General features: G+C 53.1%; 9 protein-coding genes across 9 annotated transcripts; 3 read left to right on the forward strand and 6 right to left on the reverse strand.

Moving 5' to 3' along the window:
- Positions 1–2,242: 2,242 nt before the first annotated feature.
- Positions 2,243–3,945, reverse strand: TPO4-1 (Polyamine transporter 4; the record flags this gene model as incomplete). The annotated part of the gene is made up of 5 exons (XM_037322498.1): positions 2,243–2,448; positions 2,504–2,558; positions 2,608–2,695; positions 2,748–3,653; positions 3,719–3,945. 5 exons carry the CDS (start codon positions 3,943–3,945, stop codon positions 2,243–2,245), a joined length of 1,482 nt encoding a protein of 493 aa, XP_037179038.1.
- Positions 3,946–5,127: 1,182 nt separating this feature from the next.
- CGCA056_v007250 (Methionine aminopeptidase 2-1) lies at positions 5,128–6,612 on the reverse strand (the record flags this gene model as incomplete). The annotated part of the gene is made up of 3 exons (XM_037322499.1): positions 5,128–5,700; positions 5,756–6,519; positions 6,570–6,612. The coding sequence occupies 3 exons, from the start codon at positions 6,610–6,612 to the stop codon at positions 5,128–5,130; spliced, it is 1,380 nt and encodes a 459-aa protein (XP_037179894.1).
- Positions 6,613–6,887: 275 nt separating this feature from the next.
- On the reverse strand, positions 6,888–8,302 carry aspC-2 (Aspartate aminotransferase; the record flags this gene model as incomplete). Its single annotated transcript, XM_037322500.1, has 5 exons — positions 6,888–7,575; positions 7,646–8,057; positions 8,108–8,132; positions 8,189–8,202; positions 8,266–8,302. The coding sequence occupies 5 exons, from the start codon at positions 8,300–8,302 to the stop codon at positions 6,888–6,890; spliced, it is 1,176 nt and encodes a 391-aa protein (XP_037179893.1).
- A 342-nt stretch (positions 8,303–8,644) lies between these two features.
- Positions 8,645–9,994, reverse strand: yeaX-1 (Carnitine monooxygenase reductase subunit; the record flags this gene model as incomplete). The annotated part of the gene is made up of 1 exon (XM_037322501.1): positions 8,645–9,994. One exon carries the CDS (start codon positions 9,992–9,994, stop codon positions 8,645–8,647), a length of 1,350 nt encoding a protein of 449 aa, XP_037179892.1.
- Positions 9,995–12,548: 2,554 nt separating this feature from the next.
- On the forward strand, positions 12,549–13,178 carry CGCA056_v007253 (uncharacterized protein; the record flags this gene model as incomplete). Its single annotated transcript, XM_037322502.1, has 1 exon — positions 12,549–13,178. The coding sequence occupies one exon, from the start codon at positions 12,549–12,551 to the stop codon at positions 13,176–13,178; it is 630 nt and encodes a 209-aa protein (XP_037179891.1).
- A 1,472-nt stretch (positions 13,179–14,650) lies between these two features.
- CGCA056_v007254 (Uncharacterized protein) lies at positions 14,651–17,048 on the forward strand (the record flags this gene model as incomplete). The annotated part of the gene is made up of 5 exons (XM_037322503.1): positions 14,651–14,756; positions 14,848–15,001; positions 15,064–15,358; positions 15,409–15,837; positions 15,888–17,048. The coding sequence occupies 5 exons, from the start codon at positions 14,651–14,653 to the stop codon at positions 17,046–17,048; spliced, it is 2,145 nt and encodes a 714-aa protein (XP_037179897.1).
- A 349-nt stretch (positions 17,049–17,397) lies between these two features.
- qa-4-3 (3-dehydroshikimate dehydratase) lies at positions 17,398–18,441 on the forward strand (the record flags this gene model as incomplete). Its single annotated transcript, XM_037322504.1, has 1 exon — positions 17,398–18,441. The coding sequence occupies one exon, from the start codon at positions 17,398–17,400 to the stop codon at positions 18,439–18,441; it is 1,044 nt and encodes a 347-aa protein (XP_037179896.1).
- Positions 18,442–18,481: 40 nt separating this feature from the next.
- CGCA056_v007256 (uncharacterized protein) lies at positions 18,482–19,117 on the reverse strand (the record flags this gene model as incomplete). The annotated part of the gene is made up of 1 exon (XM_037322505.1): positions 18,482–19,117. The coding sequence occupies one exon, from the start codon at positions 19,115–19,117 to the stop codon at positions 18,482–18,484; it is 636 nt and encodes a 211-aa protein (XP_037178734.1).
- Positions 19,118–19,324: 207 nt separating this feature from the next.
- On the reverse strand, positions 19,325–21,028 carry sol5-9 (Bifunctional solanapyrone synthase; the record flags this gene model as incomplete). The annotated part of the gene is made up of 5 exons (XM_037322506.1): positions 19,325–19,602; positions 19,653–19,861; positions 19,922–20,343; positions 20,409–20,879; positions 20,945–21,028. The coding sequence occupies 5 exons, from the start codon at positions 21,026–21,028 to the stop codon at positions 19,325–19,327; spliced, it is 1,464 nt and encodes a 487-aa protein (XP_037179895.1).
- Between the last annotated feature and the right edge of the window lie 4,152 nt (positions 21,029–25,180).

Genomic DNA, 25,180 nt, shown 5'->3' on the forward strand with positions numbered 1-25,180 from the left:
ACAGTACTCGAACTATGCTGCAGGCTACATCCGTCTTGGACGTGGAACGTTCCCGTCAGCCTTCCATCTTGCGATTCAGCGCTAGCGGTTGTCAGCCATATCATTGATTCAAGGGTGGAAAATGTCATTAAGAACGTCGCTGTTCTCACCTCTGCGCGTTTCCATCGGGTGGATACTCTTGAATTCTTGCTCAAGGCGGGTGGCGATCTCCACGATCTGGAAACCGATGACTCCAGCGCCTTAGTCCATGCGACAGGGCAGAGCCCAGAATGGGGACTGCAAGAATGGTCAGAAAATTTGCTGCCAACATTCTCAATCATTATCAACCACGCAAAGAACACAGGGCGACAGTTGGAAGGCATGGCCGTGGTCGAGAAGTTGCTGAAGTTCTACGCATCTGCCAGGAAGGACAAAGACGCCGCACTGTGTATCACGGACACAATCCTCCTTCTGGTTTCAGAGGGCTTGGTGGACGTCAACCATCGTCTCGAAAGCGAAACTCTCATGGCAAAAGCCGCGGACTTGAGAAACTATCGGCTTATGCGCGGCCTATTCGACCTTGGCGCGCGCGACAATCTGGCTACGTTGTGGAGCAACGCCTTAGCCATAGAAGCTTGTTGCGACGAATCGATAGACGAGATTTTCCAGTTGCTCGTCCAAATTGACTCGGAGGGGCGAATATTCAAAGATCCATACTTCATTGCAACTGCCATGTCTTCGCGGGCGTGGTCGGTTATCTGTCTGATGGAACCACATCTTCCCCTCGACAAGGACTGGGTGAACAAGACGGCCTACCGTAACCCCGTGTGGAATGGAAGGAAGTCAGTTGGATCCGATTTCGATGGCTGGAGTCTGCTTCATTTCGCTGCACGCTTCAATCATGTGACTATCTGCCGTCGATTGGTCGCCATGCATGCCGATATTCATGCTCCACCGGAGGGCGGGGAAACGCCGCTGAGCGTTGCCCTAGAAGTCTGGGTAAGGCCGAATTACATTGCAAAGCTTCTTATGGATGGCAAGCCACAGCTGAATGCCGAAACAGCGGCCAAATACCGTTTAATTGCAGAGGAGAAGATCAACAATGGACGTTGGCAGGATGCTGCAGGCATTCTTGCGATATGTCCTAGAGGAGATCCTTCAGATATCAGAGATCCTCTGCTCCTTCACGCTATGCTGCAATACTGCTTTTTTCATGCAGAAATACCTGACTGGACACTTTGCAAGCAACTCATTCGAAGTGGTGCAGATGTCAATGCAATTGACGAGGATGGAAACACCCCACTGGGATATCTTCTTGTGCTCACCATCAACGCTGTAGAGGATGAGGTCACTTTCTTCGCCCTTGATAGTTTGGTGTCCCAAACTGTAACATCCCTCGTCATGGCAGGGGCCAAGCCGAGCATTCGCAACTGCAAAGGGCAGAGCGTTTTGGAACTGCTGGACATTGTTAAAGGGTGGGATGGGCGTCAATGGTGGGTTTCTCATATTTTGACAACCACTCTTCTTTATCAGGTCATGCTTTATCGCCAAAGTATTGGGATGTGAGTAGTTAATAGGTCACGCCGGTGGTCCTTGGATTCGCTTTGGGTGAGCACACGAGATATTGATCGAGGGGGAATGAAACTCGGAAGAATATCTTGTACTATAATCCTAGGCTAGCGGTACGTCGTGGCAAATATCGAGCTCAATCAGGCTGAGCAGAAGGTTCATTATTCGCGGGAAGACTCGATGGCTAGTTGCATTCGTGAACTTGACGGTCTCCGTCTGCTACGCTCAGAATAACTTCGCTAAAGTCGCGCCATGCGTGGCAAATAAGTTCTCAGTGCAAAGATAAATACTAAACAATACCAGCTACGATCTAGAACAGCCTGATCGCGCGCCGAATGCTCGTCTAGTCGCGGGCGCGGACATTTGTAGCGGCTCTTCATAAGGTATATCCCGTCAGGCCGTTACTCAAAATCATAGTGTGCATCAGCTCGCCAAGGTTGATGATGTGCAGCAGCGTCCACGTCTGCTCCGCTTGGTCGCAGAAGGTCGAGGCCTTCAGTAGACCCAGTCACAGCGCAGAAGCGGATTGGTAAAGTTTCATGGTCGTGCCAATGTCTTGAGTTTTCATTATTAGGATTCTCGCATTTCATCAGACGTATGTTCGGAATCATTTGGTAGCTCGGTCTATGTCAAAATTGCAACAATGGAACGATATGCCCCTCAAATACGATAACAATGCTTCTGTTTTTTTGTTTCAAGGGTTGCTCGTGACAAATTGGCTTCGCTGCCTCAAGCTCGGTCCGTACTTGAGCAACAACCAGGGAATGGGGAGTAGTGGTAGAGACAGGAAGGCGAACACGCTGCCGGCCCAGTGGACTCCCAGCTTCTCGTACATCTGAATAGTGAATAGAGGAAAGACCGCGCCAAGGATATAGCGAAGGATGCCGTTGGCGGCCAAGGCTAGACGAGGGTTAGCGCATCTGCATTTTAAATACGCAAGCTCTGGGAGACTTACCTGAAGCAGCCGCCTTAGCACCGTAAAAGTCAACCATGTAGGTTATGACGGACAGCTAGATTATATTAGCAACCAGGTTGCGTAGAAGCTCGATGGATACTCACGAAGAGAGAGAATGCTCCCATGCCGAACGGGATCCCGGCTGCTACCAAGGCAGCCCAGTTGCCACCAGCGTGTGCCTCCCATGCGTACCTAAACTTCATGTCAGCATTCTCAAATCTTGGCTCACTAGAGGTCAACTTACCAGAATAGTCCAACGGGTAGCAAGACACTTCCCACAAGCGCCGCGTACAACCTCTGCTCCGGCGTCGCTGTTCCCGCCTTGAGCGCCGGTCCCCTGAACCTCGCATCAAACACTCCGTACATGACCGTCGCAAGTATGTACCCGATAATGATGCTGATGAAATTCAGGCCAACCTCTTGCAGGTTGAAGCCGTAGAGCTTCTGCAGGGTATAGGAACAGCTGGCGAAGTAGCTGAAGATCATTGCATACGCAAACGCCGAGTAGATCGCAAGCGAGGACACGATAATCTCAGTGAACAGCATCTTTGTCGGACGCATCACCGCACCCTTCGCAAGCGTCGCTAACCGAAACAGCGTAATATCCTGATGCTTCCTCATCTCCCTCCTCAGAATCCACGCCTTGGACGTCTCCCGCATCAGCAACGACGCCACCCAAATCGGCGCGCCCACCATGAGCAGGACATATTGCGTCCAACGCCAATCGCCCCCGTGGTCCTGCAACACATACGCGCCCGCCAGCGGGGCCAGCGCGGGGCCCAGAAACGGGCCAAGAATAAACAGCAGCGAGGCCCCCGCGCCGCCGCCGAGGCCCCAGATGTCCGCGATCGTGCCGGCGCCGACGGCGATGCCGGCCGACCCGAGGGTGCCGGCGAGGAAGCGGCAGGCGAGAAGGCCGGAGAAGGAGCGCACGGCGGAGGCGCCGCCGAGGAAGGCGAGGAGGAAGGTGCAGGTGCTGAAGTAGATCCACTTGCGGCCGAAGACCTCGGAGAAGGGGGCGATGAAGACGGGGCCGACGGCGATGCCGAGGGTGTAGAGGGTCAGGGGGATGAGGGAGCGGGTTCGGGAGACGGAGAATTCGGTCATTATTTGGGCGGTGGCGGGGACTGTAATCGAGGTTGAGAAAGTGCTGTGTTGTGGTGGTGTTAGTTGATGGGTTGTTTGGTGAGGAGGGGTGAAGGGAGGGCAACGTACATCTCGAATGCTAGGAAGCATGGGATCATGGTGTGGAGGACTTTGGCGAGATGGCTCCAGTTCTGAGGGTTTCGCTTCTCACGGGGGTCGTCCCAGGCGAGTGGTTGCTGGGATTGGGTGCCATCTTCGAGGGAGGTTGTGTCGTTTCCGGATTGCTTCTCGATGTCCTCGGACGAAGGTTCAAGTCCTGGAGGGGATTGTGTTGGCGGTTTGGTGGCAAGAGCCATTACGAGGAAAGAATGAGAATGATTAGGTACGAATTAAATTCAGTAGGGTGGAATCAAACACGATGCTGGCTTGCTGCTCTGCCACCACCTTGCGGGGAACACACGTTGATTTAACCATGCAAAGACTCAGCGCCGTATGTTGATATCGGCGGTTGACTTGGGCGAAATCCGTATTATTGATTAGAGTTCTCGGACTTCAGATGGCATGAGCTTACGTCTGGCCGGATTGCGCGATGGAGCACATCCCAGGCTGCCTGTCATCGGGGAAGCTTAAAAATGAGAATGGTCCTCCCTTGAATTTTGAGATGGATTCAGTTGGTAATCACATCTGAGCCTGATCCAGAAAGCCACCCTCGGCCTATGAGCGTGCAGTGTTGGAAAAATGTGATTAGTGATCTGCGCGAGAGGTCTGAATAGTGATCCATGGGTGGTGTGGACGTTGAAGGATGGTCTGGTGTTGGGACGAACTGCTCTGCTTGCAGACGAACGCTCAAAGGAAAGGTTTGCAACGAAGGCGTTGTGTTCTGGTAACTTCTGATACCGAGCTATCTCAATCAGCATTTATTCCAGATGGATCTCCTGTAGAAGCTGGCTTGATGCTGGTGTACTGCGATCCGGGACGGTGGGATTTGTGATTAGTGAACGTCAATCCCAGCCGACTTAGCGCGATTTCCTACGCCCGCGCCAGCCAGTGCCAGTCGAACAAACAGCAGCGCAAAATCTCATGCATGTCAGATTGCTAGTAATTGTTATGATGCCCTGTTTTTGGGCTTTCGGCTGTTGGTTCTGCGTGGGTCTGCGACGGAGAGTAGTGGGTAGATCGGGTTTGCCAAGTTCCGATGAACGGTATGTCGGAGTCAAATCCGTCTGAATGTTTTCTCAACATTCGAAGGCAATGTGTAAGATGAAGGCATAATATTATCTCTTCAGATGGATGGAAGCTCGGTAATGACTGTATTTCGGTGGAAAATCTAGACTTGAAGGGTCGCGGACGAGAGTAAAAGCAGGTGGGTTGAACCTCTGCAGTGAATGTTGAAGTTGCAATGTCGCAGCGCCAAACAGAAAGAAGGAAAAGGAGCACGATGATGTTGAATCTAGCCGCCTGGGTAGGGTTGAAGTCGTGTGTGAAACCACATCGCGCAATCTCCGTTCATCCCCTGGTCATCCCAAGACGACGCTCGATCAGTAATCCGTTCCACGACTGATAACTTCCTTCCTCTCCTCCCTCAGCAGGATCGTATGCTCAAACTGCGCAGAGTACGACCCCTTGATATCCACCAACGGCGGATACGACTCCAAAATCCCCTCCTTGACGAGGCAGTTCAGCCCAGCCAAGTACCGCTCCACACCAAGCCTCTCCAGGTACCGCCGACAGAACACCAGCGTGCCGAACTGCTCGCGGATGACCTTGTACAGCTTGTTCGCGCTCGCAAAGGGCAGGTTGACGTGCTTCGGCGCGTCGTCGCGCAGGCCGTACCCGTACACGCCGACGTCGTCGGACGTCTTGCCGCGGCCGGTCGAGCCGAAGGTCTCGATGGCGAAGATCTCGCCCTCCTCCATCTTGGTCTCGTCGTCGTTCTTGATGAAGGGGATCGGCTTGGAGCCGTGGATGCGGTAGTGCTTGATGTCGTGGGCGCAGATGTTGCGCACGGGCTTGATGGGGTAGGTCTTGCCGGCGATGGTGACTTCGTAGGATTCCATGGTCTCTTGGATCGCGGCCGAGACGTCGCAGATGCGGACGTCGATGCCGGCGGTCTGGTGCTGTTAGTGAGGGGTCCGGTGCAGACCTGGATGGGCGGATGTTGCTTACTCTGATACCAGTGTTCGTCGCGTCTTTGACGGCGCCTAGGAGATCGTCGTACACGGGGTCGAAGGACATGGTGAAGGCGCTGTCGACGATCCACCCGTTGACGTGAACCCCGTAGTCGACTTTCACCACGTCTTCATGCTTGAGGACGATGTCCTGCTGGCCCGGATTAGGCGTATAATGCGCCACACACGAGTTGACAGAAAGGCCGGTCGGGAATCCCATTCCAGCCTTCAAACCATCTCCCGGTTCGATGGCCTGGTTCCCGAGAAGAGCCCTCACGCCATCCTCAATCCCGGTTGCGATCTCAGTGAGCGTTTGTCCGGGCTTCACGGTGTCCTGGACCCAGTACCGGACCTGCCGGTGAACTTCAGCGGCTTTGCGATAGTCGTTCAGCAGCGTAGGATCGTCGAGGTGGTACCGGTCAAGATACCGCAGCTCCTCGGCCGTCGTGCGAGACGTGGTGAAGTTATGCTCGTAGTCGAGGAACTCGCCAGCGGGATAATCCCCCGCGGCGAACAGCTCACTCAGCGGGACGCGAGGCGGCGACGACTGGACGGTCGTAGCAGTCTTCTTCTTGTTCTTCTTCTTGGGCTTTCGCTTTCGCTTCTTCTTGCCGTTGTCGATGGAGCCGATTACGGCGGCCGCCTCATCGTCGTCGTCGTCATCATCGCCGCCGTCCCCGAGGCTGCCATCGCCGTCGCGCGAGAGGTGCGCGCCGCGGGGCTCGCCGCCGGTTGAAGAGGGGCTGGACGAGATCGGGCCGTCTGCTTTCTGTTAGCAGTCATGGTGGTGAACTTTGGACAAGTTGGCGTACCATTTCCCCCAGGCGTGTGGTCTTCATGTGTTTTGGCACCCATTCCGACATGAATGCTGATTCAGTTGATTGAAGTGGTTTGATGAGGTGAGTGTGAGATGAGACTCTGATCGCCAAGTCGTCCCCGCATCGACGAGGGCGGCGTGGCGTGAGACCGCGTCTGGGCGGTCACCTGCGGCAGAATCCGTCATTGACATCGCGAAGGGCGTCGCTTACATGCTCGGTGTTTTCGATCATTTTACGGGGGATTCTATTGTGACTCATATGTCATTCCATGAGATTTAATAATGGGTCTTTGGATCAACCTCAAGGCCCAGTCTACGGGTAGCTACGGATGAAACGCTCCAGAGCCGGGAGTCCCTGTCGCAGCAGCTCGGGGTCTCCAAGAATGATCCTCATGTAACCCTTGAAGTCGCCCTCGGCGCCCTCGCCAAAGCAGAATCCTCCAGGAATAAGACAAACGCTCTCGGTCTCCGCCAGCTTCGTGCAAAAGTCGACATCGTCAACCGGCGCGCCCTTCCCATCAAGAACCTGAATAAACGCTGTTCCCGCGCCCTCAGGCTTAACCCACTTCACGCGGTCCGGGTTGCGTTTCACCAGCCCTTCAATCAGGTCCAGCCCCTCGCGGCACAGCTGGATATTCCGCTCCATGAGGGCTGGCGTGACCGCTGGGTCGAGGGCAAACGAGGCGATGCCGCCGTCGATCTGCGACACGGCGATGGTCGTGTAAGCGCGCTTCATGTTGATGGCCTTGACGAGCTCGGCGTTCTCCGTGATGATCCAGCCGAGGCGGATGCCGGGGAGGGCAAAGGCCTTGGAGAGAGAGCCGGTGGCGACGGTGTTGGCGTAGCCGAGGGATACGATCGATGGGGGCTTCGCGTCGGTGAAGAATAGCGGGGAGAAGACTTCGTCGCTGAAGACGGTGATGTCGGCCTTCTTTGCGATGTCGATGACGCGGAGGAGGGTTTCTTTATTAAGGACGGCGCCGGTCGGGTTGTTTGGATTACTGCCGATGGGCAAATTAGATCGAGATACACACACAGGTGAGGATTGCTCCCAGAGCTGAGGGGCCATACTTCAAGATGATGGCCTTGGTGTTGGGCTTGATCATCTGCTCCAGCCCCTCGATGCGCGGGAGCCATGCGTTGCTGTCGTCCATCTTCCAAAGACTGACATCCACGCCGTTCAGTTTGGGGATCAGGTAGAGTTGTCCGTAAGTTGGGTACTGGCAGACGACGTGGTCGCCTGGGCCGCAGATGGTTTCCAGAAGCATGTAGTTGGCCATGATGGAGCCGGGCGTGATGATGACATTGTCGCGGGTCAGCTTCTTGTCTCCCGAGGAGTGGAGAGCGGCGACGCTGTCGCGCAGCTTGTCTTTGCCGTCGTGGTTTCCATAGCTAAGCTTGAGGTCGGGGCTCAGGATCTCGAGTTCGGGGTTGGTGGAAAGCTTCTTCAGCTCGTTGATGGAAGGGGCCGCAGTGAACGAGCCTTAGTCGTAAGTATGGGCCAGGGTACAATTGAAGGAGAACAACTCTTACCATGCAAGCCGTACAAGCTGCCGGACTAGGAAGAGTCAGAAGCTGTGCCTGCAGGAGATGAAATAGAGCAATAGCACATACCGCATGTTTACGATCTGTGTTCGGTCAGCGGGCTGTCAGATGTTCAAAGATAATGGGATTATGTGGCATTGACATACTCCATTGATCGATCTTGAACTCTTCGACGGTCCTCATTGTGATGAGTGGGATGATTGACTTCAAGCAAGCAGAAGGAGGAAATGAATTGGGGTTGAATTGGGGTTAATTGATGTTCAGATGCCAGGCGTTCTCATTGGCTTTTATAATGATCTGAGAGATCATGCTGGTGAGACGGGCCGCTGATCTCCCTAGCTCGCCTTGCAGCGGCTCAATGCGTGAGGATTGAGTCATCGCGATAACACCGAGAATGAGAGCTGGGGGTTGTCCCACTCAATACGTGACTCTTCACAAGCTAAGCCGCTTCTGATCTAAACATTATTGAAATTGACCCTGACCGCACCGGAGAATACATGAATTCAGAAAGGCTCATATTTCAGCTCAATCTAGCTCTATCTTGATGTGCCCACTCCCGCGACTCACACAGCTGAGCATATTGGTTTTCTTCTCTTTCGGATAGAGCGCCGTGCCTTTGTGGGCAATCTTGCCATCACAAACAGTCACCTTGCAAGCACCGCAGCCGCCCATTTCGCAGAAAAAGGTCATGTCGAAGCCAGCCTCCCGTAACACCGTTAACAGCGTCTTGTCGGAGGGCACGTCCAACTTCTCCTTCCGTCGTGACTCGAGCTCGTTCACTTCGACAGTGAACGGCTCGCCTTTCGTCCCCGCGGAGTCCGCTCCGAAGCTCTCGAAGTGTAGCATGTGGTCTGGGAATCCCAGGTCATCGGCTCGTCTCTGAGCGGCGTTCATCAGCCCTTCTGGGCCGCAACAGTAGATTCTCGTGGTGTGCTTTCCATCTTTGTCAGGACCCTGGATCAGGGTGTTCAAGTCCAGACGCTTGCCTTCGGTTTTGGCATAGAGTGTGATCTTTTCGTCGGGAAAGCGGTCCAAGAAAGCAGCCTCGTCGCGGCTTCGTGTTGCGTAATGTACCTCGTAGTCAATGTCCTTCTTCTCCCACTCAGCAATCTTGGGGAGAAAGGCCGTGACGCCAATGCCCCCGATAATAACGAGTCGGTTTTCAACCAGCCCATCCTTGATGCATTTCTGCTCGTCCTCCACGGCTTTCGGAACCCCGCCAGGGGCCATGGTAATCATATCCCCGACCTTGAGCTTCGTGTGAAGATACCTCGATCCGCCCCTGGAATGATCGTCGTGGGCCACACCAAGTGAAAACTGGTTCAAGTCGCCCGACATAATCGAGTATGAACGCAAAGACCTCTCCTCGCCCATGCCAAACTCAATCTGCGCAAACGCAAACTCTCTAAAGGCGGGCTCGTTGATCGTAAAGGGCTCCCGGAGCTGGAAGGTGAACTGCTTGACCCGCGACGTGATGGGTTTGCCCTCGACGACTTCGTATCTCTTTGGCGTCGAATGCAGGCGGTTCTGCGCAAAGTCGCGGACCATGCTCATCACCACGTCCAAATTGCACAGCTCGGCCACCAAATGCAGCGCGACATTCTTCCCCTGGATCACGCGCTTAATGTTGAGAATCGACCACCGCGGATGAGGCCGCTCCACCAGCTGCATCCCATCGCCCGCGCAGATATACCCCGCCGTCTTGACTCTCATATTCCACCCCGTCCGCGCCGTGCGACTCACACGCTTAAGCGCCGTGCCCCATTCGAAGCGCAGGTTCAGCTTATAACACGGGCTGAGCGGCTCGCTCACCTCGACCACAACATCTTTGCCAATCCGGAAGACGTCGCCGACGCAGACGTTCTCCTTGTTCATGTCCGTGCCCACGATGTTCTCCCCGAACGCGCCGTAGTTGAAGAGCTCCGGCTTGGGGCATGCGTCCTCGCAGCGCCAGGAGGCGTAGTGCTCCGAGGCGTATTGGTGCAGGGCGCGGTCGGGGCTCCAGTGGATGGGTTAGACGTGCTCGTCGTTGCCGATGCCGTGCTCGTTAACGAAGACGCGGCCTTTTTGGACTTGTTTGGAGATGCCGGACGGTTCGGCGATGAGGGTCTTGACTTTTCCGGAGCGGATCTGGAGGATCATGCCTGGTGGTGGTGTTGGCGCGTCGGAGAGGGCAGTGATGGTCTCTTTTGAGATGTTTCTTGTGCTTTTTGGCATTTTAGTAGATGTTGGAGTTTGCACCACGATGTGTTGGTACGCTGATGTCGTTGCCGGCTGGTGGTAGCTGTGGAGATTGGGATGTTATGCGTAAGGTAGGTTCATGGACGTGGTTGACGACATGAGGTGAGACAATACTTGGATGCGATGCCAATGGCTGATCTTGAGAGAAAGGGCGTTTTTTCAGATGTTTAAGAATATTCTTGATTGAAAACACATTACGGAGGTCCATGGTGCCGAGCGCGCGAGATGCGGCGGCAGGAAACATGACGATATCACAACCGCTCGGCCCCCTCGGCGCCGACGAAAGCCGTCGACTCACCAAGTGATACAAGTTCGGCCTTCACGTTTGGATCTGCATCACTAGCCTGATGAGTAAGTTGGGCACCGCCATGTGAGAGCTACGGACATCGGCACATGCCGCCGCACAGTCGACGCGGAGCACAACGAACGTTATGTCCGAAAGCTTATCTAAACGGCGGCGAAGCATTCAATGGATCTTCTTCGCGCTTAGAACTCATATCCAGTAAGATGGGTTTGAAAGAATCTTTATAGGCGAGGTCTAACGATATTATCATCGGGGGCTTTGATCGGCGCCGAGTGAGCGGGAGCAACCGGCCGCTCACTTGCTCGGGTCCCTTTGCGGCGCCGACAACTGCCGCTGAAGTTTGCCGTTTGGAGTCTATATTTGCAGGGAGAATGGTAAACTGGTTGATTGGTAAGTAACGAACTTACGATATGCGATCCGTTCGTATCGTTCGGATATGGGCGTGTGCCGCTACGCAAGTGGCCCCCGCAAGGCACAGCATTTATCATTTCCAAAAGCTTCTATCAACATGACAGACTCCAACTGCAGATGGAGAATTCAAGTTTTTATGGATCGTTTCCCATTAATCAATAGCTTTGAATGCAGTGTGACACAATTGCCATCTAGTATGAAAAAGCGACGACTGACCATTGTCGGCATCAAAGAATTTGTTTCCGTAGATCCATAGCTTATCAACTTCGGGGGTTTGAGAACAGTTATTTTGTAGGTACGGTATGTGTGTATTTCCGGCTTGTATAACCAATCATTCAATCCCCAATTGCGGTTAGAGAGTCCTGAAGCCCAATCGACTATTCGTGCAAGACAGACGTTTGACTCAACTCCACAAAGGCCTGCGAGTAGCTGGAGTGTCTTAGGACCAGCCAGATTGTCATGGATGGTGCAGTCTATCAATCTAGACTGCATATCTTAAGAAGAAGTTGCATCTAGATGGGAAGAAGTAAATCTTTGTGAAAAAGATAGGTATTGCCGGACCCTCGCAAAATGATTTGATAAGGGAAAGCTTTCCAGACTGGCCGAAGTCTCGGAATAAAGCATTTCAGGATTTCCTCAGCTAAAACAATCAGCGTCACAATTAAGGCTGTTCTGGTGAGGCAGAAGGTCGAGGCAGGAGGTCAAGGCAGGCGCGACTTCCTCAGAGGGTATGAGATCAGTACTTACCTGCCCTACCTTACTTCACCCGACTGGAAAAGTCTGCTCTTGCCCATTTCTTTGAGCTGCACCTCAGCAAACACCAGTCTTCCTTTCCACCTCTCACTTTTCTTTTGTGAGAAAACCTTAGTCTTCCCTTCAACCTTTTACAAATTTGTGAGCGTTGAACACAAATTTGTGAGCGTTGAATCCTCACTATCGCGGGAGCCTTTCGCTTTTGCCTTGTCAGCGGTGTCTCACATTCTCGCCACCTCATAGGCTCACTTCTGCATTTGCGAACGCGGACAATTTAAGCAGATTCGGCCACCTGCATAACAGCCCATCGGGTGAGAAATTCCTTTCGCCTCTTTTCCTCGCATTCACTGACCTAGAACAGACGCGCCACAACATTCGTCGTCACCTCATTGTCAACGACACAATGGAGGCGACCTTCCCCCAATTTTCCAAGCTCCCAGCTGAGCTCCAGTTGCTCATCTGGGAGGCGGTCTTCAATCAGCGGTCAAAGCCGAAGCGGCAGGTCATCGAAGGACGGCTCGAAAATTACGATAAAACAGGGCCTCCATTCAATCAGCACTCATGGTGCAGAGGGACACGCTACAATCGCCTGCTTGTCTTTCCAGGAGCACAACAAGAGGCTACTCCCCCAGCCATGATTTCTGTGTGGTGTGCCACACTTCTCGACAGGTAGCTCTGCGACGTTCAAAATTCACACACCTTCTACTCAGTCCCCACAACATGACTTCTGGTCCAGTATGGTTTGATTTTCGCCACGACATCGTCATTTTGTCTCGCTTCAAAACACACCTCTACGGCATCGATGACAAGTGGAGCAACGTCGGGAACAAAGAAGTCCTCCGCCAGATTCGAAGACTTGCAATCCCGTGGTCGGCGCTCCACCCAGGCCAGCAACGCTTCCTTACCCATCTGGAACATGTTTCGCGTTGGCGCTTCATTCTCGGAAATATGTGTCGACTATTCCCCCTACTCACAGATATCTACCTGTTTGTCCCAGCTGTGCGGCAGAAGGCCTTGTACGATTTCTCCTTGGATCGTCACCCCCGCGAGCCTGGCAAGTGCAAGTCCTTGAGACCGCTGCTGAAGCCGGTCTTTAAGGACCATGAGGACGTGAAGCTGCCGGATTGCGACTGTATCGAGCCGCCATCAACTTTAGGAGAAGCTATGGACCAGATATGTTATGGCCTGAGACTGGAAGAGCACGATGAGATTGTTTGGCAGTGGGGAGAAGTTATGCGTGTCCATGGGCGATGGTTGGTGAGGGACGGTTTGGACATGGAATTGCTTGGCGGAGTGCCTGGAATCCAGGTCGAGAGTGCTTTCTGCAAGGAAATCCCGGGAACAGACTGAGGCTTGCCACATCTGAGATCCATGCAGGTTGTGTTGGTTGTTAGTGGATATGGATTTTGAGCACGGGACGTCGAGCGGGGGACCTCTATTGAAGTTAGCAGAGGTAAACATCAGTAACCGTCAAGCCTCGGACCTTAATGCGATTTCAGATTAATGCGGTGTCACTTTCTTCATACATAGAAGTGAGAATTGGAAGTGAAGTGGACGGAATCGTCTCTGAGCCGGATCCTGGACTGATGGATATGAAAGTGGTCCATCACTGCCAGGTCTCGGTGAACACCCCCGGTGAAGATTCCAAGTGTCGGTGTGGGTGTCGGTGTCTGCGAGCTGAGGCCAGGGTGATGTCACACCCACTGCCCCGCATCTGCCAGCTGAGTCAGCACTTCAACGCTAAAAATAGGCGCGAGCGATTGTCGCCAAGCGGCGTCTTCGGGTGCCGGCCGTCCCATCACAATCGTCCCATCATGGCTAACACGGCACCAGCCCCGATCTCGTGGCTTATCCTTGATTGCGATCACTCAGCCCTAACGCTGTTTGTCGTGACGATGCCAGAGTTGGGGTAGTTATCGAGCCGATAACACTTTCGCTTTCCGCGATCCCGGCTGGACAATGTCTCGGCTCAGCGCGTCTTGTTCGCGTCTCGTCGCCTTACCCCAGGTTTCCTTCGACTGACCTCAATCAATGCAATTCAACGGGAGGGTCAGCAGACAAGCCTCATCGGGATAGCCACAGCTCCCAATTTCGACCCCAAGAAAGGCTACGCTTCTTCTGGCGAGCTAAGCCTTGTGCGCGGCTCTGCGGCAGCGGAAACTCTGGGCGTGTGGAGTCCGCTGACGCGTTCAGCTCTTTGGTGAGCGACACACAAGCGACCTGACCCCGGCCAAAAGACCATCGCGGCGGCGCGCATTGGCTGCCGATGTTCCAGTTCAGGGGAGAGCCAGGGCCACAATTCTGTAATTTTTTCCGCCTCCTCCCTTTCCAGCCTACTTCCGCACTATTTCCCTCAGGCGGCTGAGGTTTCAATCTCGCCAACAATCTGTTCTTTCTGCCTTGCTGCCGCTGGCCTGTTCTGGCTGACCGTCACCCAGGAGTCAGAGCCTCGGCCTTTGTAACCAAACGCACTCTTCCACCACCACACACACACACACACGCTGGACTGTGACAGTGACACCATACCACCCTTCCAGATCTTCGGACGGTGCCATCGTGCTGGGTCACACCTCAACTGGGGTCCCGCCGCCGCCGCCGCAGAGCTCCATTCTTCCTTTCCCCCTCCGGTTCATTCTTCCGACGTCGACGTCGACCTGTTTTAATTGCCATTTTCAGGGCGGCCCCAATCCGTGGGTCTGGTCACCACACGCACATCACATCGGCCGTGCCGACTCTTCCCATTGCCGCCTGCCCCGCGCACTACATAATCACGCCTTCTCCCGCGCCGCTGTCGCGGTTCACGTGGAGGGAAGATGGGCATCATGGATAAGCTAGCCAGGGTGATGACGGACCCCATTCACCGCATGCCCCGCAAGCCGCAGACCTACAACGACAAGTACGTTGTAGCGTACGACTTCAGCGAGATCGGTGAGTCTCTCTGTGCCCGGTAGACCACAAGGAGTGGCCGAGATATCTGGTGGTGAAACGAAACGGGCCCCCCCGACTGACCGAACCGCAGACTCTGAGACGGCTGTCAAGGAGCTTACCAACCTCCTCAACGACCTAGAGAATGCCGGTCTGCAAACCGAGGTGAGAGCCGGCTATGAGCAGACGCTTCTCATCTTCGTCAAGGCCCCCCGTGAGCTTCTTGGGAACACGGTCTACAAGTCGAGGTCAGACCGCCCTCCACATTCTGCCAGAAGACCCCGCCCGGCCAGCTGACGCTTATTTGCAGAGTGAAGGACTGGCTCTACGGCATCGTCCCCGACCACCCCGGCGGCAACAAAACCACCGTCGTCGATGGCGCCTACGAGGCCGAGGACATCCTCTCGGTCTACCATCTCGTCAACTGGCCCAAGTCTCTCGGCGGTGCTGGCATCACCCCTGAGACGGGACAATGGCAGCGTGTCAAGTCCATCTTTCCGCTTCACAACGAGGAGACGAATGAGTCCTTGCTGAAGCATCTCAGCAAGCGTCTGTTCCTGACCATGGACGATCTTGACGACATTCGCGACCTGTGGGGTTCAAAGGTGAGCTCTACCACTCGCTATTGTTCTGGTGGTCAACTAACCCTGCCCAGGTCGCCTTCTATTTTGCTTTCATTCAGACCTACCTTGTTTTCCTTTCATTCCCCGCCATCACCGGTGTTATTGCGTGGATGTACCTCGACAAGTACTCCCTGACCTACGCCATCGCGACGTGTGTCTGGTGCACAGTCTTCCTCGAGTACTGGAAGATCCAGGAGGTCGACCTCAGCATCCGCTGGAACGTGCAAGGCATCGGCAAGGTCAAGGTTAACCGGCCCCAGTTCAAGTACGAGAAGATCGTCATCGACGAAACCGGCCAACAGAAGCACTACTTCCCCAAGTGGAAGCAGGTGACTCGCCAACTCCTCCAGATCCCCTTCATCCTGTTCTCTGCCGTCGCCCTCGGCACCATCATCATTCTTGTCTTCGCCATCGAGGTCCTCATTTCAGAAGGCTACGACGGGCCGTACAAGAACTTGATGGTAAGCTGCCATCGTCGATCAACCCCAGGTCTAGGCTCACACATCGCTAGGAATACGTCCCCACCTGCTTGCTGGCCATTGCGCTGCCGTACATCAGCAGCGGTCTTGAGGAGGTTGCCACCATTCTCACAAAGTACGAGAACCACCGCACCGCCGATTACCACGAGATGTCCTTGACGCAAAAGATCTTTGTCCTCAACATCATCACCAACTACCTCCCCATTCTCATCACCGCCTTCATCTACGTTCCCTTTGGCGACGACGTCGTCCCGTGGCTTGAGGGCATGACCAAGTCCTTCCTCGGCGCCATCGGCCAAAAGTACATGGACGACGACCTCACCTTCCACGTCGACTCTGACCGCCTCCGCGACGAGGTCATCGCCCTTGTCGTCACCGGCCAGATCTCGGGCTTTTTCGACGAGAACATCATGCCCGTCCTCAAGCACAAGGCCCAAGGCCTCTACCGCGACTACAAGCGCGCCCACTCCAAGGACGCCATGCTTCTCTCGATCGTCAAGGACGACCCGGACGAGGCCCGCTTCCTCCGCACCGCCCGCAACCAGGCCACCCTGGACAAGTACAACGTCCAGGACGACATCGCCGAGATCGTCCTCCAGTTCGGCTACCTCTCCCTCTTCTCTCCCGTCTGGCCCCTCATCCCCATCGGCTTCCTCGTCAATAACGTCATCGAGCTTCGCACCGACTTCCTCAAGATCTGCAACGAGTTTCAGCGTCCCGCGCCCGTCCGCACCGACGGCATCGGGCCGTGGATCAACTCCCTCGACGTTCTCACCTGGGCCGGCTCCATCTCCACCGGCGCCATCGTGCACCTCTTCGGCGCCAACACCATCGGCCGTGGCGCGTGGTGGGCGCTGCCCATCACCATCTTCATCAGCGAGCACATCTTCCTCGGCCTGCGCGCCGTCGTCAAGTTCGTGCTGCAGCGCATCGGATCCGAGCAGATCCGCAAGCAGCGCCAGCAGCGCTACGCCGTGCGCGTCAAGCACCTCGAGGAGCTTGAGGCCAACAAGCAGGCCGGGCTGATGCTCTCCGTCGCCGAGCGCGAGCGCCGCAAGTCGATCCGCGTCATGGGCCACGAGTCCTTCTGGACCAGCCAGGCCGACGACGGCGCGAGCGCGGTTGCTGGCATCGGGCTCATCCAGGCGGTGAAGCGGGCGGAAGTCAGCAACAAGCAGCCCAAGGTGGATTAAATCACGAGGGTTCGTTGCAATTGGACAAGAAGATTGTAATATTAGCAAGCAGGCGAGTTTCTTCTTTCTACTTGGGGTTAAAACGGGTTAGATTAAAATTCGGGGCATCAATAGACTGTACATCTCACATCCATCACACAAAACATCTTGGCTGTCCAGTGTGGGGATTTCGCATCTGGGCGGCGCGGAGTGACATGTCTTTGACATCACAGCGCTGACATCATCGCACCGAAGAGGCGCATATATCGGTTTACACCTCAACCATGACTTCAACCGCCGTCCATCCACACGCATACTCACCTTTCGCAAATCGTCCACATTAATCTTCAACATCAAATCGAATCTCAAAATGTCAAACCCAACGACGACATCCCGCTACCCCAACCCCCTCTCCTTCGCCTCCTGCTCCATCGGCACCTCCAACCACACTCTCCCCCAAAAGCTCCACGCCATCGCCGCCGCCGGCTTCTCCGGCATCGAGCTCTCCTTCCCGGACCTCCAATCCTTCGCTCAAACGCACCTGGACAAACAAATCGCCGACGACGACTACCCCGCCCTCTGTGAGGCCGGCGCCGCCGTCCGCACGCTCTGCGCGCAGCTCAACCTGCAAGTCATGGTCCTCCAGCCGTTCGCCAACTTCGAAGGCTGGCCGCGCGGGAGCAAAGAACGCGAGGAGGCGTTCAAACGCGCCAGGGGCTGGATGGAGATCATGAGCGCGGTGGGGACGGATATGCTACAGATTGGATCGTCGGATTCTCCGGGTATCAAGGACGCCAAGGAGGAGGATGTGGTGGATGACTTGCGCGAGTTGGCGGATTTGCTGGGGAGCAGGGGGTTCAAGGTCGCGTACGAGAACTGGTGCTGGGCGACCCGCTCCCCGGGGTGGCGCGACGTGTGGGAGGTCGTGAGGCGCGTGGAGAGGGCGAACGTCGGGCTGTGTCTGGACACGTTCCAGTCTGCGGGCGGGGAGTGGGGTGATCCGACGACGGCGTCGGGGCGGGTTGAGGCTGCTGGCGCGGAGGAGGGCTGGGAGAGGAGCCTGCGGGAGCTGGCGGAGACGGTGCCGAAGGACAAGATATTCTTTTTGCAGATCAGCGATGCGTATAAGGTGAGTCCGCCGCTGGAGGCGCGGGTGGTGGGCGAGGAGGGGCTGAGGCCAAGGGGGAGGTGGAGCCATGATTATAGGCCGTTGCCGTATGACGGGGGGTATCTGCCCATTGTGCCGTTTCTGGAGGCGGTGATGAGGATGGGGTTTACGGGGTGGTTGTCGATGGAGGTGTTTGATGGGCGGTTTGGGGAGAAGTATGGGGATGATTTGGAGGGGTATGCGGTTAAGGGGCGGGAGGCGGTGGAAAGGATGCTTGGGGAGATGAAGCTTGATAAGAGGGACTGAGTGTGGTTTGTAGCCTTGATCAAGAAGATGTACATCATTCTCATGAGACCAGCTTCAGGGGCTCTTCCTTATCAACCCACGGCATAACCGTCAACCCTTTCCAAATACCCAACCACCGCCTCGCCTTCTCCTCATACCTCTCCCGCACCCCAATCTGCGGATTCGGCCTCACGACCATATTAAAGAAATCAGACAGCCCCCGCGGCGCATACACCCTCCACTCCCCATCCGCCTCCACCCTTACCCCAATGATCGCGCTCGTCGCAATCCAGCTGTCGATCCCCGCTTCCACGCTCTGGTGCCGCGGACACGGAGCCCCGAACTTGGCCTCGTACCACAGATGAACCCGCGCCTGGTTCCGGATCTCGACTTCAGCGGGGATGTCGGCGAACAGCGTCCGTCCGCGTCGGATGGCCGCGTCCTCGGCCGCCCATGAGAGGTCTGTGTCGTCGAAGTAGACGAGGTCGTAGTCGTGGATGCCGGTGGCGGGCGGGAGGCCGCTCATGTGGTTCCAGATGGTTTGGGAGACGGCGCCGGCGGCGAGGTACCAGTTTGGCAGGTTGAGGGCTGCGGCGCGGGTGAGGACGGTGGTGAGGGTCGTGTTTGTGGAGAGGATTGCGCGGAGGTGGGTTAGTTGGGTTTGTAACGGGAGGCGCGCGGGGTTGAGGGGTGTCATTTTGGAAGTCTGTTCGTGGATGAGCTGGAGTTGTGATGTGAAGTTTTTGGTGTTGAGGTAGAGCGATGAATCACATATTTCAGGATTAGATAAAAGAGCCGATACGAGCCGGTGATTTCCTGTGGAGTCCGCTTTTCTCCGTTCCACGACGTACAACTTCTTCTCACAGCCCGAGACCGAGATATGCTGACTCGTCCAGAATTCTGTCTACAAAAGCTTCCAGTACCCCGTACACAGCCCCTTGCTCGTAAACACACCCGCAGGATCGACAGCGCGCTGCACGATCCTCAACCGGGCGAGGTTCGCCTCGCCATACGACCCCAGCACGTCCTGCCTGCTGCGGAACGCGTGGTTCATGTAGCGGTACGGGACGAAGACGCCCAGCTCGCGGGAGGCGGCCTCCGTCTGCGCGAGCCAGGCGTCCGCGAAGGCGTACATTGCCGCGTCGTCGGCGGCGTTGGCCCAGGCGATGGTGATGAGGTTCTCTGCGTGGTGATGTTAGACATGGACAGAGTGAAGGAGGGAGACGGCGTACCGAGGATGGCCTTGTCGCCGGATAGACCGAAGGCGTTGCCACCGCGCTCTTGGGCGATGCGCAGCGCGGAGAGCGTAATGGGCTGCGAGTCCATGCCGGCGGTGAGGCCGCTTACGTTCTGCACTTTGAGGGCCTCGGTTTGGAAGATTGAGGCGGCGCGTTGGAGCATTGCTGGGGAGGAGTGCCAGCTTAGAGAGACGAAGATGTGCCTATATTGAAGCGGGTGAAGTCAGAGGATAGTTCAAGTCATAGTTTGAGGAGAATCATACCGGACTCCGTAAGCAACATCACTCGCAAAATTAGGCGACGTCAGATTCCCCGTCCTCGACAAATACGGTACCGTGTTCAGCCCATCGTACGCTGCCGGGGACGCCGTCGCGTTGAGGTACCGCTGCTGCACCGTGTACACGAACTCGCCCGTCGCGGGCGCGATGCGGTAGTCGGTGTAGAAGTTGACGTTCGGATCAGCGCCGGACGCAGTGACTAGCTTGTCGAGCTCCTCGGTCACCGCGGCCGTCTGGTTGTCGGGGAACCGCGTCGTGGCGGCCCAGATGGGCGTCTCGGGGACCGCGCGGAGCGTGAAGGCGGTGACGATGCCGAAGTTGTTGCCGCCGCCGCCGCGGAGGGCCCAGTAGAGGTCCGGGTTGGTCGTGGGACAGGCGGTGGTGATGGTGCCGTTGGCGAGGACGATCTGGTTTTTGTTAATGATCAAGAGTCTTTGTGGGGACATATCGGGTATGTCAGGGTCTGTCGCACCTCGTACTCGAGCACATTGTCCATCGCGAAGCCGAGCTTGCCGCCGAGATCGCCCTGTCCGCCGCCCAGGAGAAAGCCGCCGAGCCCGATGGAACTAACCCTCCCGACAGGAAAGGATAAGTTCAGGCTGGAGAGAGCAGTCAGGGTGCTGCCGAGGTTATGCCCCGCGCCGAGCGTCACGACCGTCTTGTCATCCTCGGCCGGCACGATCTTGCGCATGCGCACGGTGTCAATGGTCACGCCGCCGGGGGCGTTGGAGTCGTTGACCTCGCGCGAGTGGCCGCCGCCCTTGATCGCGAAGGGACACGCGCTCGTGATTACGATGCTGAGCGCCTTGGCTACGTCTTCCGGGGCGGAGGGCTCGACGCGGCAGATTTGGCCGGCGAGTTGCTGCTTCTGGTCCCAGAACTGGGTGGTGTCGTTTTGGGGGTAGAAGAGAGCGGGGCCGAATGCGGAGGAGAGCTCGGCGCACTGGAATAGGCGTGGAGGTGTCAGTTTTGAGGGATCCGAGGTCTAGGGGATGAGGGAGAGGTTACGCTTTGTTGACATGACGCAGCGGTGACCTCACCGGGGTAGGCGAGGACGGCGAGGGCGAGTTGAGCGATCGAGTTCGCCTTCATGGTGGAGGTTGCTTGGGTGTGTAGAGCGTTCTATCCATCTGGTTATGGCCAAGAACCCGGCGTGTTTTATAGTTTGCAATGGCCATTTTCAGTCCTTCGCTTCTATCTTGATCGCTCACAACGAGGTCTGAAAAAGGCAGTCGACAACTCGACGTATAGGGGCTGGGCTGCATTGCTGTTCATCTCGGCGTGGATCTCGGTCAATGAGTTTGTCAGCCGGGTGCATCTCTCGGGGTTTCCATCATGACGTTGTAAAAGCTTTGAGTTTTCTCTATTGTATGTTGCCCAGTCTCCATTGAACTCTCAAGAAGGCAGGCGACATTATATGGCCTGGAAACATCCTGGAAATGTAGTATTGGTCCCTCAGTCCGGCGTGGGCACCGCGGAACCCGTGTCAGCCTGTTGCATTGTTCGGATTTACACACCATGGAGATAAGGTCTCGTGATGACTACCGCCAAGACCGAAGCGAAGATGAGTTGTCGGCAATTGACCCGCTTCGTCTGAAGTCAATTATGACAGTATGTTGATATGGGGAATAAAGAAACCATTAGTTCCATGGACCAAAGTCGGCGTACATAAGAAAAAGTTGATCTGCGTTCGGCGCAAGGACAACGCCATGTTTACACAACTCTTAATGACTGGACTTGTGCACTCCCAAAAACAGCTTCCATATCTCCCCAATCCATGTTCTCAGACTTCCATTGCCAATCGGTACTCTGAGAAACAAAGCATCTTATCCGCTCGTGTATTGCACTTTTCAGCGGGGCATATTGTGAATTGATCGGGTACAGTACCAAGCCGCTCGGGGGTAGCCTAAACACTTCCACCAGGAGCACAGCACCCTTGCCATTCATAGCCTCTTCAATAACACATCTGGAGTACAGAGTGTCTGGGTAGAATACAATGAACCCAAGTCCGGTGTTAGAGACGTATGGCCCGTAATCTTTCGCTAGGTGATCGTGGTCATTCTCCAACGCAATCGCCATTTCCATGGGGATAGGCCTCCTCAACGTGCGGCACCTTGCGCGAATGGAGAGGAACGCATCATCCACCATTCCATACGGAGCTGCTTTGTTGTTCAATGTCACCCCGTAAGCCTCGACAGCAAATTCGTTCGCTCGATCGGGTTGTCTCGGGGGTAAGCAGTATACTTCTCCATCAACACTTGCCCACGACCATGAAGGTGCTCTGTAAGGTTGAGATCGCGTCGCCGAAGTCGTAGCTGTAACACGCCAAAGTGAAGCATCGACCCGTGATTGGCTGTCATGCGGTATGATGAACAGCCCTGCAACATATACCATTGGTTGATAGCCGCTATAGTTATATAGCGTACCATGGCCGTCTTGCAAGACATTAGCCAGAGCCGAGACCGCGGGAAGCCTGCCAGCGGGGAATTTTAACAGCCTGCTTGAATATTTGAAGACGATAAAAGGCCATTGGTGCTTATAGGGCAAGAATCGTATTGGCTCCAAAGAATCAATACCCGGAATCAATGTATCGGCGCCACCGAAAATCCGCGGCCAAATTCCGTCAAAATGAGACCCGTGCTCTGCCTTGCACGACCAATGCAGCTCGTTGGTGCCGAATATCAACATCCTTTGGGATAGCATAGTTTCCTAAAATGTCCAAGCTCGGGTTGTCAAAGGCTCTTGCGTTTGCACAAGTTTGCCTGCAAAATAGATATGGCCAAACTGCCCTGACTTCGTTTTGAACTCAAGCTGTATGAGGCTAAACTAGAACTGACATGGAGTAGTTCTTTGCTTTTGGAAGAAGCCGCCATCGCAATTGACAGCTGACGCCGCACAGATAGTAAGGGTGCTCTTGCTATAATACCGTGCCATATTCGCGATTTCAACTACCTTTCCCGGGCTGCTTTCTTATAAGATACACATGGCATCTGTCCAGAGAAATCGGCATCCTAGTAATTGGGATACCCAAACTGCATCGCGAAGGCTTTTTTGGCAGCTTGCTTGAAGGAACTCCACTCCTGAGAGTGGACTCACTTTCCAAGGTCAGCTTGACAGGCTGGCCTTTCCCCCAGCAGTACGATAGCGTCAAGTATCCGCTGTGCATGAAATGTTCACTGTCTTCACTGTTTAAATGACATACGTCCACAATGCGGACGTTGAGTTCTCCGTCCTTGGTTTGGATGTGAAGAAGCCGGGTTGGAGCATCTTTCGGGCTGAAGGCTCCCACACTTGTCGGAGATCTCGAGATGCTGTACGGGTATCTCGGCCGACATCTGTTATGGGGTTTCAAGCAATTTTGCATACAAGATCTCGCGAATCCCAGGGTTTTCTCATCGGCTTTGATTTCTGGTGGCTGACGGCCCACGAAACCGGCGGCTAGATCGCCTGCTTCGTTTGTGAGCACTAATGATGGTGGTGTGCAATTGACTTCAAAAGCAGTCGATTCTGTAACAGTCGACTTACTCTCATACGCCCAGGTATGAATTTGGGGCCCTTTCATCCCCAAGGGTTCCGACTTCGACTTCAGCGAGGCTCGTAAACTAACACTGGCATCGTTTTCCTTTGGGTCCAAATTCAATAAAGGCGCCTCGTTGTCTTTTATATCCAGGTCTTCGCTGCTGAGGGCTCGAAAGTATGTATGCAGGCATGAGGCTGCCCATTTGTAGAACAGGCAACCCTCTCCTGTGGCTTCCAAGACGTGCTGAGGCCGTAAAAGGAGGTTTGACGCGAGGGTTCTGCCAGTTGGGGATTCTTCCAGTATCTGATTGTTATTGCATCAAAAGCATGTGTGCGGACTTTCAATGGAATGCCCATCATCGGCCGATAATTCCTCGAAGTCAGCAAGTCTCTTCCACCAAGTTTGGGGGCCTTCTGGTGAATGTTATAGATCAGCTATCGCTGAGTTGAAGGTGTGCATGAAGATACCAAGCTCAGAATCACAATAGAAAGATCAAGTAGGGGGTAAACAACTGCTGCTTAGGCTTCAAATTACCTATGCTATAGATACCCACAAATACCCACCTAAATAGGTTAGGTTATAAGTATACCTAAAATATAAATAGATAAGTTTACTAAGTATATAAGTAGAAATAAAACTAAACATAGGTTAAAACTATATTTATATTTGTAAGTTATAAATAGTAAAATTTAATAATAAAATACTTAATAAGTAAATAGTTAACTTAATTAATAATAATCTATTTATAATAGTTCAATAAGTTATATTAAAATTTTATATGTATTTTATATTTACTATTATTATATTTATGTTTTACATAAAATAAAAACTAGTTTTCTTATTAATGCTATTTTATTTTTAATATTCTACTATTTTATTTAAGCTATATTATTTATTTTACTACTATTTTTAAAAACAAGATTTATTTATTTAAACTATAGTTATTAAATATATTCTTAAACTTTTTTTTAAAAAAGAGAAATATATTTCTTCTATTATAAAAAGAAAACTATATTATTATTATTATTTATAGAACTATATAAGATATTTCTAGAAATAGATTTTTATAAACTACTAATTTTAATAGAGGTATCAATATAGTTATTAATTTTAAAAATATTATTTTCTTAGTTTAAATCCTTTAGGATAATATTCTTAAAATTATTATTTTAGAGAATAATATCTTTTTGATTATTTATTTATTGATTAAAATCTTTTAAAATAATATTTTAAAACTTTATGCTTTACAAATTGACGTCTTATTAATTTAAATCCTTTAAAATAATATTATTAATATTGTTATTTTAAAAAAATAATATCTTTATAGTATATTTGAACAAAATAATATTCTCTTTTAAAGAGTTTTTTATGGATAAATTAATAGAACAAAGCTTTTAAGATTTATTTGCTCTAAAATAAGAATATTTTCATTATTATTGTTAATATAAAGATTTCTTGTAATATTATTTTTAAAATCTATATATTTTTAATTTTAGTTTCTTTTATTAATATTCATTATTTATAATTTTAAATTAAATGGAAATAAGTTAATAAAAATGTCTTTATTCCTAGAAATATTATTATTTAATTTAATAGTAATATATAAAAATCTCTATCATTTATTAAGCTTTGTTTTATTAATATTAGTTTATTAATATTTATATATTTTTTGGTCTAAATATTAAATAACTTATAGAAGCTTTTATAATAATATTTCTTGGTTT

The sequence above is a fragment of the Colletotrichum aenigma genome (assembly GCF_013390185.1).
Source record: "Colletotrichum aenigma strain Cg56 chromosome Unknown KSG_Cg56_contig04, whole genome shotgun sequence".
Lineage (NCBI taxonomy): Eukaryota > Fungi > Ascomycota > Sordariomycetes > Glomerellales > Glomerellaceae > Colletotrichum > Colletotrichum aenigma.